Below are 14,698 nucleotides of genomic sequence, written 5' to 3'. Positions count from 1 at the left end.
TTAGCAGCGATCGGACCAGCACAAGGAAAAAGAATATTAGGGTTTAAAATATTAAAATGTTACACTTTGGTCCTCCAACTTGTGAAATGTGATATCTTGGTTCAAAGGTTAAATAAATTGACTTACAAGAAACACAAAAAAGTCCCTGATGAATGCCAGATCGGGTCTCGGTTAAAATAAAAACTTTACAAGGCTTGATTCCCTTTTAGCGAAATTTACGGGTGTTACATACCAGCAAATAGTTATAATAGCAAAAGAAAAAAATTAATAATGATAATAACAAAATATAAATCAGCAAATACTTATAACGTCTCATAATCGAAAATTAGCAAATACGAACAAAAAATAACAGCAAGCACATATAAAAATAAACCTAATAATAATAGCAAATTGGTTCTCACTGTTTTCATATTAAGAATAAAATGTATTTGATCCTATTTCTATATAAATTATATATATATATATATATATATAATTTATTTAAGAAAGAAAAGAAAGAAAAATAAAGAAAAAAATAAAACAAAACCAAATCCAGGGGGTTCGAACTCGCGCCCTGGCCGGTTTCCATGTTCTAAACCTTATGCACCATCCATTGGGCTGGTGCTTGAACTTGCGAATGAAGTTGGATAGGAAAATACTTATACAAACTTCTAGAACTGAATACCCAAATTCAAAGAGAAACCCTAAATCCGATTCATTCCAATTGAACAGCAATATGCCGACGATGATAAAAATTGACATGGTGTTATGATTACCAGTTAAAAAAAATGAACTCAATTCATCATTCAATTGCCTTTTTGAATATAGGATTAAGGGATAATGAGGTCTAGGGTTTATGGCTTCAAACCCGAACTTGATATAAGTCTTGACAACTTCTTATGTTGCAATTAACTTAGGGTTTAGCGTCGTGAGATTAAGATGAGTGTGTGGTATAGTTTAATTGCATTTTGAACGTGTGTATATAGTGTATTAGGGATGAGTTAGCTGTGGCTTAACCTTAAATGAATTAGCTGTCAATTTATTATCATTTTCTATAATTAGAGTGTCGGTAGACGCGTTTTATGGTCAAGAATGATTTGCTAATGTCAATTACATTAATCCATGAATTGAGAAACAATAAACAGGGGGGGTGGATGGCGTCGGTGGTAAGGATGGAGAAGGAGGGAAGAAAAATAATTTTGATAAGTTTTGCAATTAGGTCCTTAGATTTTGATGGTAGATGCAAAGAGGTTTAAAGTTTAGTTTAGGGCCACTTGTGCAATATACTCATTGATAATTACCAAATAATAAATATTCTAATAAATTATGGGATTTTTATTAATGAAATACCCAAATATGAACCGGGTCAAGTAGAGATTACAAATACAAGAAAATTAAAACCGAAATGTTACATTATATACGTTATTCTTTATTTAAACATCAATCTCATAAATACCGTTTCGAGGTTTGGCCTCATACTAAAAGACATCATTTAAGTAGGAAGAAATAGCAATACCATAAAAAGCATACTTAATCCTTGTTAAAAAAGTAATTACGCTGAATTAATGTTTTTGGACAACCCATATGCAAACAAACAGTTATTCAAAGTAACTATAAGGCTAGATAGACAAACAAAATGATGTGTTCTAGTCGCAAGAACTGGAATTCTCTTCCGATTACCAATGATGAGTTCCATGTCTCCTTGTTTCAGCTTCTTCCAGTTTTCAGGTTCCTGCAATACATTAATGATGTGGTAAACACATCTAGTATCAAATACCCATGTGTTGCTAGAAACAATGAAAATTTCAATAACGTATATAGAAATACCTTTAGAGGAGCCTTCACCATTGGCCCTCTATTTCTTCAACTTGGCAAGATAGTCCAGACAGTTACGTTTCCAGTGTCCATTTTATTGCCTTTACCTTTATGACCCTGGTTCTTTGGTTTTGGCAGCAACAATAGCCCTTTTCTTGCCTTTACCTTTATGACCCTGGTTCTTTGGTTTTGGGCTTCTTGACACCAGCAGATCTATCCATCAGAACTTGAGTCGTTTTATTTGGAATATTCATCTCAGCCGTTTTGAGCATTCCATGAAGCCCCAACGCTGTCTTCACCCAGGCATTCATATTGAAATTCATTACTAACTGGTCGTAGGAGCTGGGGAGAGAGTTCAAGATGAAGTCCGCTAAACATTTCATCTAGCAGGGGATAATCCAGTTTCTTCAGTTGGTCGACGTACCCTTTCATCTTAACGGCATGCGCACTAACAGGGGATCCCTATTCCATTCTATAGCTAACTAGTTGTTTCATGGTGTCGAAGTGCTCTTGACGGGCTTGTTTCTAGAACATGCCCTTAAGTTGCTAAATCATCTCATAAGCACCTAAATCTTCCAAGCCCTTAGCGAGATCAGAAGACATGGTGGCTAGCATAATCCAGGCTACTTACAGAGTCCTCATTATACTTTTCAAGAGTTCTACTAGTAGCAGATGTAGCGTTTTTGGGCTCAGTTGGAACTGTTCCTTCGAGAACATAGAGCTTCTTTGCCATTATGAGAACAAGTCTTAGATTATGGTGCCATTCAAGAAAGTTGGTTCCATTCAGCTTTTTATTCTCAAGTATGGTCTTGAGAGCGAAAGAAGAGTTCTTATCAGTTGGCATCTGTTAAATAAGCAAAGATAAATTATTAGTATTTTCGATTATTTAATTCCTTTTATTAATGACCTAAATATAAGAATAGAAAAGGAATTTGGAGAATCTGGGTAGCAGCTGTAGCACGCAACATTAGTAAGTGGTTAGGCAGACTGACAACAATTGCCAATTTTGGACAAGCACAACTCTCGATTATGAGGCCTTCTAAGACAGCACTTGCCTAATTAAATACGTTTAGCCTCATCTATGCTCACCTTAGTCTCAGACGGCTGTGGCACGTAAGAGAAGAGTAAAGTAATAGTTGCCCTAGTATAGCTACTTGTTAAAGATCCGGATGTGTCAACAAAACCCTTTCAACTTGAAATGATAGGCTAAAAATTAAGTGTTGTGCTATGGTTCCGAACACTTAAAGTTTCGCAGTATGCCCCAAGTGTAGCTTATAGTAGGATAACATAGACTACTGATTTAAAAATTATGTTTTAATTTTAATATTTACGAAACAGAGCAAAATTTAATTTTAATGTATTTAATCAGGATAATATGACGAACTTTTTCATTTCTCAGGACACTTAGTTTTAGTAACCTATTAAAACTAAGTTTATCATGATATATATAGATATGACCAATTTTAAGTTAATAGAAAATCTATTAAGTTATAAAATTTATGAGAATTTAATTTAGAGTAATTCACAAAAAGATAACTGGTTATTATTTGTTTTAAAACAAGATTGCCAAGATGTAAAACTCTTTTTAGAACTTGTTTTTAAAAGATTGTTTTAATATTTTAAAAGTCCTTTTAAAATATATATGTATTGGAATGAGGTCGATTATGATATAACATTTATAAAATACAAGCAACCACAAAAGCAATAGAAATATGTAAATCATTTTGACCGAAATTTGTTCGATCTTGCTAGAGCCTATTAGCAAGACTGAATGGACTTGAGTGCATCCAATTGTCGTCTTAAGCAACTCCCACTGACTTCGCGATTCTTGTTTAGCTTCATTGGTCTTTGTCTTTGGGTCTTCATTTATTACATTATTTGTAAAGGAAATACAATATTTACAAAAGAAATACAATAAAGGAAAAGCCCTAAGTATTACAACTTTGAACCATCAATATGGCCAAAACCATAAAAAACAAAAACCAAATTAACACAAACAACCACAAAACAAGGTCAGGCCAGATTTATATATTTGATAACAATCGCAAAATAAATCGGGCAAGCTTTTGGTCAAACAAAACAAACAAAATTTTGACCAAAAAATATATAATTTTGTGTTCTAACTTAAGCGGTTAACTAACTTAAGCGGATTTAATATTCGTTACCCAAGGTGTAACTCTCACGAGTCATAGTTCGGTCGACTGCGTTGACTTAACTGAATCAGTCCATAAAATTCAACATAACGAACTCAAACGAACTTCGATGATCGAACGAAACATGGTGTTGTTTGATCGTTTAATTAATGCACAAAAAGTTATGTTTGTGTTTGTTCATTTAGTAAATAAACAATCTTCCAGCCGAACGATTCACAAATAGTTCACTGATTTTCGGTTCATTTATAGGCCTAATAGCCTAAATCCTATTATCAAGTTATATATTCACCACTATAAAAGATGTGATGGTCAGTGGTGTCTTTTGTTTAGTATAAGTATGAATGTTTTCTAATCAAACATTCGATGATGATCTTTTATCAATTGTGTTTATATATTGTCTTCCAATTCCTTGACTCGTATATAAGTATCCGATTCATTGATTCTATTATTATCGTCTTTCTGTAACAGGTGAAAAACTTCATATCAGTAGCAGGTTCTCATGCTGGATTAGCATCAATTCCATTTTGTAATGTAAGTTTCAAATGTTCAAAGAAATGCACCATATGCGTACTTATTAATTGTCCATGTTTTTTTTCTCTTTATAACCGAAAATGTTTTACAACCTTCAGTTTGTATATGTTAAATATAGATTATTACTGGTCAATATCATTTGTTAGGTTAACCTATGGACTTGTTATAGGCTTGTCTAGGTTTATGGTTTCCTATATATTAAGAGTTCTCCCCATTGTATTTAGAACATTGAGAAATTATATCCGTTGTCTTTTACAATTTATATCTTGTTTTAGGATAAGGTGCCTGGTTTAGTGTGTCTTTTGCTGGAGAGTGTGATTTACAACAAGACTGTCCAGGTTAGATTTCACATCATAATGCATCATAATTTGTACTACAATTATCCTATAACCTTAGTCATTCAAGGGTATATTAGTATTTGATCACTAATGCAACATTTATACTAATTTGTGTTCAATTAGATTCAAAATAAATTCAAATCTTCATTAAATCTCTTGTTAATCATGTTGGCATTTCCTTGAAACATACGAGTAGCAATTTCGACACGAACACTACAAAACACCAAAATTATCAAGTTTTGGGTTGACATGATATCTTATAAATTATAAATGTTTGGATATTTAGAACGAATATTGGAAAAGTGGAGGGCTTTAAATAGCCGATGACAACAATTGTAAAGAGATGATCTAGGAAAGATGAAGGATACATCAAAGTCTTTGATCAAAGTTGGTGGAATGGACCCTGGTTGATAGGTTTAGTGAGCACATTAGCAAGTTGATTAGCGTAATGAATATACAGATCCTGCAATGAACCATTAGCTATTTTTCCCCCGAACAAAGTGTCAAGAATGAATTGATAACGAAAACACAAACGAGCACACGATATTTAGGGTAAACCTCTCGTATTATTATAATCAAGAAACTAACTCAAAACTTGAATACAATAATCCCTCTCATAATATGCAATAACCTTGTCATGGCTATGTATTTATACGGTGACCCAAACTTGGCAAACAAGTAACTACCAAATATAATAAACCCATTACAACATTAATAAATTCCATATGCCCAATAGGTCCAACCCAGTCACCTACATGTGATGGGCCTAATAAGATGAAAATTACCAATAATCACCCCTAATTTCTGACTCGAAACTAGGAGATCTTCAACGCCGAGCAATCTTCTCATCTCGTCAAGCTTGATTCTCGCAAGTGCTTTCGTAAGAATGTCAGCTCGTTGTTCCTTGCCACTAATGTTCTCCACCACTAACAATGCTGACTTTACATCCAGATGATGTAATTGCCATCCTTCGGTAGCTGCAATGGCAATGAGCATACGTACGTTTCAAGACTCGCCACCAGAGCAAAGACGTCATCAAAATCAACTCTGGGTTGTTGCACGTAACCCTTTACCATAAGTCATTCTTTATATTTATTAATTGAACCATCTGCATTTCTATTCACCTTGAAAACCCACTTCAATCCGATAGCTTTGGCCCCTCTTGGTAACTCGGTCAACTTCCATGTGTTATTTCGTTTAATGGATTCGAGTTCCGTTTGCATAGCCTTTACCCACTCCAGTTTGGATTTTGTTTCACCAAAATTCCTTGGTTCACCTTCTTTTAACAAAAGAAGTTCAATGTCCTCCACTTCCGAACATAGGACATAATCATTGAACTTAATCGGTGCGATCAGAACATATGTAGTTCTTAGTAGGGTAATTTCTGGTTCGTCAAGTGCTAGTGTCGCTAAACTAGTTGCTTCTGGTGTTGTTAAACTAGTTGCCGAGTTTCTGGAATTAGCGACTAGAGTATCAGAATCTGTTGTTAAAGGTGCTGATGGGATGTTTGAATTAGCGACAGAAGCTGTCGCTGATTCTATTGTTGAATTTGGTGACAAAGCTGAATTTTCATCGCTAATCCTGTTGCTTCCCATAGGCTCGGTTACAACTTGCCCAACTCCGGTATCATTAACCCCGTTCCAATCAAACAAAACAAACCTAGTGCTAACTTCGTTTCTTCATTGTTTGGCATTGAATTAGACCAAACCCAAGTCTTCTTCTTGTCAAAAACCACATCACGAGCTATCACAACCTTCTGGGTCTTAGGATCGAACAACCAGTAAGCTTGGACCCGGTCTTGATTCCGATATACATTAAACTCCTCGAATGGTTGACGAGCCTTTTCAAGTGAGTTCCCACTATCTTTGCATACGCCACACAACCAAATACTTTAAAATAAGTAATATTCAGCTTCTTTTGTTTTAACATCTCGTATGGCATTTTCTCTTTTAGGGCACGAGTAGGAATCTGATTCTTGATGTACATGGTATGTCGGGTTGCCTCATCCCATAAGTAATTCAGAACACCTGATGTGCTAAAAGTAGTCTTAATAATTATTAATTAAAATTACGCTAATCTAGACACTAAGTAATAAATTCTAGACTCTTAAACTTAACTAAACTACTAACCGGCAAGTGAACCGATCGACTCTAGTACAGCTAAGTCCGGATATCGAACCCACGAGACTCTTTTAATTACGTATACTAGCTAAATTAGACTCAACTACAGACACGACTATTTATTTATTATTTATGTAAGGGGGGTTTTACTAATAAAGTAATTTTAAACTAATTTAAACTAATTAAGAAAACTAAAGACGACTAAATTTAGAACTTGGACTTAATTCAGATGATGATGAGATAACTACCTAGGCTAGAATCCCCTAAATTTCGGTTGTTAATTAATCGGGAAAATATTTAGTTATGGACTGGGATTGTATAATAGACACCTAAGAGAAAACCCGAACAGGACCCCTGACCCTTCTCAAGAGACACCTACAGGTTTCTAATAAGTTTTAACGCACACCAGTATCAAAAATCAAGTTTCCTTACGGTCACCTAATTATTTATGACCTAATTCCTTTATACAAAATCCTATCTTACAGCGCGGAAATCAAATGCAGTTTAAAATATTTAATTGATTCAATAGACAATAATTAAATAATCAAACCTAGACGGACTCCTTACGAAAAACTAAATCTCGCAAGATCAAATAATAAAGATCTATCAATAACCTAGCACTTTACAGATTTAGGTCAGCAATACACTTAGGTTTAATTAATTAATAATTATTATTCCTATGATCTAATCGCGAATCAATCATAAAATAGTCAAAAACACAAAGTAGATGACCTAATAGCAACCTATCATAATGACAATCAATAATCCAGACAACTATGGAATAATAATAATTAATCAAACAATCCTAAATATCCATACACATCAATTTAATATAATTAAACCTTTTACTAAATCATAAAACCATAACGCTAAATAAATCCCAAATCAAAACACAACGTCAAAGTAGGTTCATCATAAGCCTAGGTAGTCTATAATGTTAAGCCTAACATCATAAAATAAAACAAAACAATAATAAAGGAATTCATGGTGAAAGATAAAAGAAACAAAAGATTAAAGGCGATAAAACCCGTGGTCTTTGTTCTTGATCAATATGTTCGCCACCGTATGATTCCAAGCCTTCAAAACCTCCAAAAGATCTCCTCTTGAGCTCTCCAAATCGTATGGCTCTTCAGGTTATGATTAGGGTTAAGTTTTGGGTGTTTATATAGACTTTCAAGGCCCATAAACTTAAAATTAGTAGAAGATTCTGGAAATCTGAACCCATAAATTAAATCTTGTAAAAGATTCTAGAAATCTTAGCCTATAGACTTAATATTTGTAGAAGATTCTAGAAAACTGAGCCCAAAATGCCGCGCGACGGGCCTTCTCCCATTTTGCTTATTTTCGCCCTCTTTTCGACATGATTGTAACCCGGAACCTAAAATATTCAAATGAATTGGTAATATACAAATTCTAATAAAAACCAAACGAAAACTAATAAAATATTATATTAAATATACAAGGGATTTATATATATTTAGCCTTATATCAACACCCATTTCTTTTAACATACTCCGTGTTACGCCAATAAGGTTCAGTTCCATCTTTCAACCACCTCGTTTTGTTGAGGTGTATACGGTTCTGTTAGATGTATTTGAATGCCTTCCATATCAGAAAATTGGCTAAACTCATGTAAGGTAAAATCACCACCTCGGTCGGTACGAAACGTCTTGATCTTTTTCCCAACATCATTTTCATCCAATTTCTTAAACTTCTTGAAAGCTTCAAACGCCTCATCTTTAGCCTTAAACGAATATGTCCAAACAAATCGTGAGTAATCATCGATTAAAACAAAAATGTACGTGTTACCCGCTATTGTTGTTGGTGTAATCGGTCCAAACAAATCAACAAGCACAAGTTCTAGGGCTCGAGTTGCCCTAAACACCGCTGAATTAGGAAAGGATTGCCTTGCTTGCTTCCCGACCAAACAAGATTCACATAACTTGTTTTCATTGGTAACGCCGCACATCCTTTCAATCATTTCCCTCCTAGCCATTAGCTTTATTGACTCGATGTTCAACTGGCCAAGCCTAGCATTCCATAACCAACTTGTTTCTTCAATATGGCTAAGTAAACTAACCGGTTTACCAATTTTTAATTGTATCCGATATAGCCGATTAGGGGAACGAGTCACCTTCATTAACAACCTACGGTGCCTATCATGCATCGTAAGATAGTTATTTTTATATGAATATCCCACCCGTGTTCCGAGGCTTGACCGAGACTAATAATATTTCTTTGAAGACTCAATACAAAATAAGCATCCGTAAATAAATGATGTTCACCAGTTTTAGCCTCAAATAATATCGACCCCTTATCGCATATATCAGCGTAAGAGTCATCCCCAAACTTAACATTTCCCATGACATGATTGTTAGGTTCTGAAAAGAAAGACTTGTTACCCGTCATGTGGTTACTCGCACCATTGTCTAGGTACCATTCATCACCAGCTTTTGACTCATTGCTTCCGGGTATAACCTTCTTTTCATTCAAGAGCACCATTTCCTGAACACTATTCATTAACAGTGCATGATCCATTTTCTCGTTTGCTTCAGCTAACTTTGTTTCGCCTTAAACTTTGTGTTTTCGGTTGGGACACTTGTGGACAAAGTGTCCAAACTCATCGTACTGATAACATTGAACCTTTGAGAGGTCCCAGGTTTTGCCCTTATGTTCACAGTTTTCCTGGTTCATGGCGCTCTCTTGATGACCACGGTTTTGACCCGACCCACGACCACTTCGCCCTCTCCCTCCTCCTTATCCACGACCTCTAAGGACTATGATCATTGTACCAACTACTTGAGGATTCATACCTTTGAAAGATAAGCTTACCTTGGGTTTCAGTATGCATGTCTTCTTCCCGAATCTGCTCCTCGTATGCTTTTAAACGTCCCACCACGTCTTCAAACCCAACTGTTTTGAGATCCAAAGTTTGTTCAAGAGAGACAACAATTTGTATAAACTTACTTCGGGATATACTTGAAAGGAATTTCTTAACCATCTTAGTTTCCTCGATCACCTCCCCTAAACTTTCCGCCTTCGACGCTGTACACAAAAGTTTCGCCACAAACTCATCAATGGTTTCCATATCTTTCATCCTCAGACCATCAAACTCGTTCATAGGTTTGCAATCTTGCCTCCTTAACCCGATCAGCCCCAGGATTATGGGTCTTAATCGCGTTCCAAATCTCCTCGGCAGACTCAAGATTACCCACTTGCATGATTGTTGCTTCGAGAATCGACTGATAAAACAATGAATCGAGATGTTGTTTTTATCAACATCGATTGTACCTGGGTCAATGGTATCCCAAACCTTATGCACGTTCAAGAGTACCTTCATTTGAATAGCCCATACTGTGTAATTGGTAGAGGTAAGCATTGGTTTGGAACACATCGGGTTCCCACTCCTGCTCATGCCACTCGTCTTTGCTGTTTCCTTATCACTCATCGTTCTTTGTTAAACTCTAACCACGAAAACAAGTTGATCATACTTTGTTGAACCAAAAAAAAAATAATAACAAAAATATACGAACTTTTATTATTATTTTTCCTTCTCGATCTCTCGTCACCAACTAACAACAGAACTCAAGGTTTGTTGAGCTTTGACTTATTCTCCTAACCAATCAACCAGGCGCTTCCTAATCACGTTGAATGGTGGAAAACGTTATTTTTTTTTCTTGCATATTCGAACAGTGGCTGAACAATAAGTCATGGCTTCATTGACGGTGATATTGAATTCGACGATGTAATATATCAATCACGACTTTAATTGATTGGTAAACACCAGCACAATGCTCTGATACCAATTCAAAAACGAATTGATAACGGAACCACAAAGGAGCACACGATATTTAGGGTAGACCTCTCATATTATTATAATCAAGAAACTAACTCAAAACTTGAATACAATATTCTCTCTCCTAATATGCAATAACCCTATCATGGCTACATATTTATAGGGTGACCCAAACTTGGCCAACAAGTAATTACCAAATATAATAAACCCTAATTGCGACACCATTAACCCATTACAAGATTAATTAATTCCACAGGCCCAATAGGTTCAACCCGGTCACCTACACGTGATGGGCCTAATAAGATGGAAATTACCAACAAATTGATAATCTAGCACGGGTGATAAACCGGGTTGGCACACAAGTAAGTAGTGCTAGTATTATCACAAAATAGTGTAGGGTTTTTGTAAGATACAAACCAAGTTCTAGAAGTAGGTTCTGGACCCTTGAAAGTCCAGTTGCTCATTGGCTAACACCTTACTCAACCTCGGCTGACGATCAAGAGATGATGCGATTGAAATGTATATATAGTAATAAATACGAATCATCCTACGTATAGTAAGTGCCGAACATGTATAGATGAATCAAGGACACGTATGTATAGTAATAAGCATATATCGGGTAGTAGCATAGTATAGAAAGTTTGGATATCCAACTCAAGGATACGTTGTGATGGCTCTTGATACTAAACCTTCGCTAAGTCGCGACAAACAATTGATTTTTATTTTGAAATCTACTTAAATAACTAACTTAACTAAACAACTTATAAAACTAGATAGACAACATAAATGCACTCATGAACTTCCAAATATGAGAATGAGACTATCTAGACTTGGAATCCTGAAAAACAACTAACCGGCCTCGGGAATCCCATGAACTATATGACACCGGGTTTTTATGGGTAATGACTCTTGGTAACGTTAAGGGAACTAGATCACATGGTCAGTCTCACCAATCCTCTTGAAAAAACCTAAAGGTGGGATAAAACTTACCGATGGTAAGGTCTACTAAGGTATCCAAATGATACATTACATGGTCAGTCTCAATGTGACAACTAGCATGCTAAAGTTGATCCTAACAACTAAAATGATAGTCAGGATAACCAAGTCTAAATCTTCTAAAACTCCAAGAAACAAGCAATCTAAACCGAACTAGGAACTGATCGATGGTTACGTAACAGAACACCTAACAAGATGTAAAGCCTCGAATCCGAGCACATTACATTTAGTTGGGTTTATGCATCAACTCAAGTTTTTTATTAGAGATTAACACCTTCAAATATAAAGAAACTAAAAATTTTACACATCAACTCCCTTCTCTAAAAAATCTTCATATGGAAAGTCTCGTGTGCACTCTAAGCTCACCACATTCATATACAATACCTGCACGCATATTAAAAGTCAACTACACGTTAGGTAAGTTATATAGTTTACGTAATCATTAGGTAATTCTTCAACATTTCTTTACACACAATATGAGTCGTAAAGTAAGTATAATGTTCAAACATTCATGTATAACCTAGCATTACCCATTTGTTCTTTACTCATTTCTATGTCACTTTATGGCTTAGTCTCTAACTGGACTCTTCTATACCTTCCCATGACTAGGCCTCCTATGCTTGCCCTTGACTTGGCCACCTATGCTTGCTCGTGACTTGCTTGCCCGTGTCTAATAGTTAGAGTGATTTGTAATCCTAACTACTGTAACACACGTAAGACCCAAAGGCTGTATGCATAACAACGTACCTGCATCTTTATGCGTTACAAAGCATACACCTATACATTTTATCATGCCAACGTTCTTCGCAAATATTTGTAGGGCTTCCCCCTTAGTTCTTCCGATTATAACAATCATACATACGAATATATATATAATATAATTTATAAAGATAATCATACAAAATATACATTACTAGTTAAAGTCATGTATATTAATATGCACATACGAGTATGCATAGGCTAGAACTCACCTGATTCACTTAACCTTGTTGAGCTTTGCTGATGGATTTCCTTCTCTTGAACTGGTCTTTCGAAACTTTTGTTAAACAAATAACTACTAAGGTTAATGGCTAACTGGGATTAACCGATATCTCGCATGATCCTTAAACAGTGTCACTGGAACTATCGCTTGACTAGCATTGCCTAACTTTCGTTAGGTCTTAATGTCGCATTGATTCTAACAAAGACATTAGTTAATGTCACTATTATTGAAATTGTTACATTAGTAAATGTTACTGCAAGTCTAACTAAGACATTAGTTAATGTTGCCACAAGTCTTATTGTGAAATTAGTTAATGTCTCTCTTATTGTCGCAATAACCTTCGTTGGGGATACTTAGGGGTGGCAAATGTGACCATGGATTGAATTAAAATGTATATAATGGGTTAGAATGAGTCAAGCTAAAAAAAGAAAATTATCGAAACGGGTCAAAACAGGTTGACATCTTAGGGTTTTTTTTTTTTTTTTTGGATCGAGAAAAACGGAGGAAATTTTTAGTTTTTTTACTTTTTTAGTTTTAGATTTATATTTCGAGTTATGATTTTTTAATTATTTTTTTTTTATTTTTTAATGACGGGTTTCTTAAATCTCAACCCATTTTGACCCATTTCAAAAACCCCTCATTAAAAAATTCAAAAAAATAATTAAAAAATCATAACTCGAAATATAAATTTAAAAGTAAAAAAAAACTAAAAAGCTTCCTCCGTTTTTCTCGTTCTCTAAAAAAAAAAAAGACCCTTAAGATGTCAACCCATTTCAATCCTTTTCTTTTTTAGCTTGACCCATTATATACATTTTAATACAACCCGTGGGTCACATTTGCCACCCCTAGGAATACTCTACTGTCGCAATTTATGCCTTAATGTCGCCTTTTGAAGGAATAATGTCACATTATGAAGATCTTGTGTCATGGTATGAACACGAGCTTCAATCCGTTTCTTAACCAAAAATTCCAACTTTCCACGTCCAAATAATTTGTTTAACATCCAAATTACTAGATCTATGATTTATATCCATAAACGCATGCAAAATATCTGTTTTTAGGTGAAACCCTTAACTTTTCATAAAACCCCAAAACCCATAACTTTAAATCTTGAAATTGAGATCCGGGATGAATTCTTACCTTACTTTTGTCATGTAATGTTCCAAAGCATTTCTCCTTCAATTTAAAACTTGTTCTGTTCCAAGCTTGTAAATATGGAGATGATTCTTGCACTTTCTCTCCCTACTTTATCTTTCTATGGTTTCTCTCTAGGGTGAGAAGATAGTCAAAGAAAAATGGCTAGATTTCTCCATGGGGTTTATATACTTATCCAACTTCAATTATTTTACATAATGACCCCCTTGGTTTCCATAATTAACGATTGAGTCTTAAATCCATAAAAATACCCACCTATATTATCGAACATTATATGTTACTAGGTGACTCGTGAAACCGGATGTTACACTGATAAAGAAAACTAGACAACCATGCCTCGTATCTCCTGGTCAGACTTAAGAGGGTAAAAGCATCAACTATCTATAGTTAACTAATCTAAATCCTATGGTGGATCCTACCATAAAATAACCAAAAACACAAGTAATCGATCTACGCTTAACTTAACCGACACGAACACAATCATGCAATCAAGAAACACAGGATTTAAATATGAAATCAATATAATATTCAACACATAAACATGGATCAATTAATAAAGATTCATAATCTCAATAGCAAACATGTCACATGCTCGTTAAAAACCTAAAAACTTGTCAAACATCGTAAATAGTCATCCTTGTCCAAATAGTTTAAATGTTTAGCTACTCATCACAATAAAATAAAGATCAACCAGCAGTAGCAAACATCTCATAAACAAAGAAACAACGATAACTGAAAGTTTTAACAAACCAAATCAAATATGCTCCAAATCTTTAAACCTACTCGGGGCTCCAAAACCTTCCCCAAACCCCCTCTAGGTGTTCTATAGTGTT

At 35.0% G+C, this 14,698-nt stretch overlaps 1 protein-coding gene across 1 annotated transcript in view; it reads left to right on the top strand.

Annotated features, from left to right (window-relative positions):
• LOC143541532 (uncharacterized) overlaps positions 1–14,698 on the top strand; it is a 68,641-nt gene that overhangs the window by 39,059 nt on the left and 14,884 nt on the right. The window contains exons 8-9 of the mRNA XM_077034338.1: positions 4,416–4,478; positions 4,754–4,816. Coding sequence (XP_076890453.1) covers positions 4,416–4,478; positions 4,754–4,816 — 126 coding nt within the window. The remainder of the gene's footprint in view (positions 1–4,415; positions 4,479–4,753; positions 4,817–14,698) is intronic.

This window comes from Bidens hawaiensis, unplaced genomic scaffold, assembly GCF_021521415.1.
Source record: "Bidens hawaiensis isolate Kalapana, Puna unplaced genomic scaffold, B.hawaiensis_p1.1 tig00012610_1, whole genome shotgun sequence".
Lineage (NCBI taxonomy): Eukaryota > Viridiplantae > Streptophyta > Magnoliopsida > Asterales > Asteraceae > Bidens > Bidens hawaiensis.
Note: the sequence above shows the minus strand (reverse complement) of the source record. Positions and strands in the feature narration are given on the sequence as shown.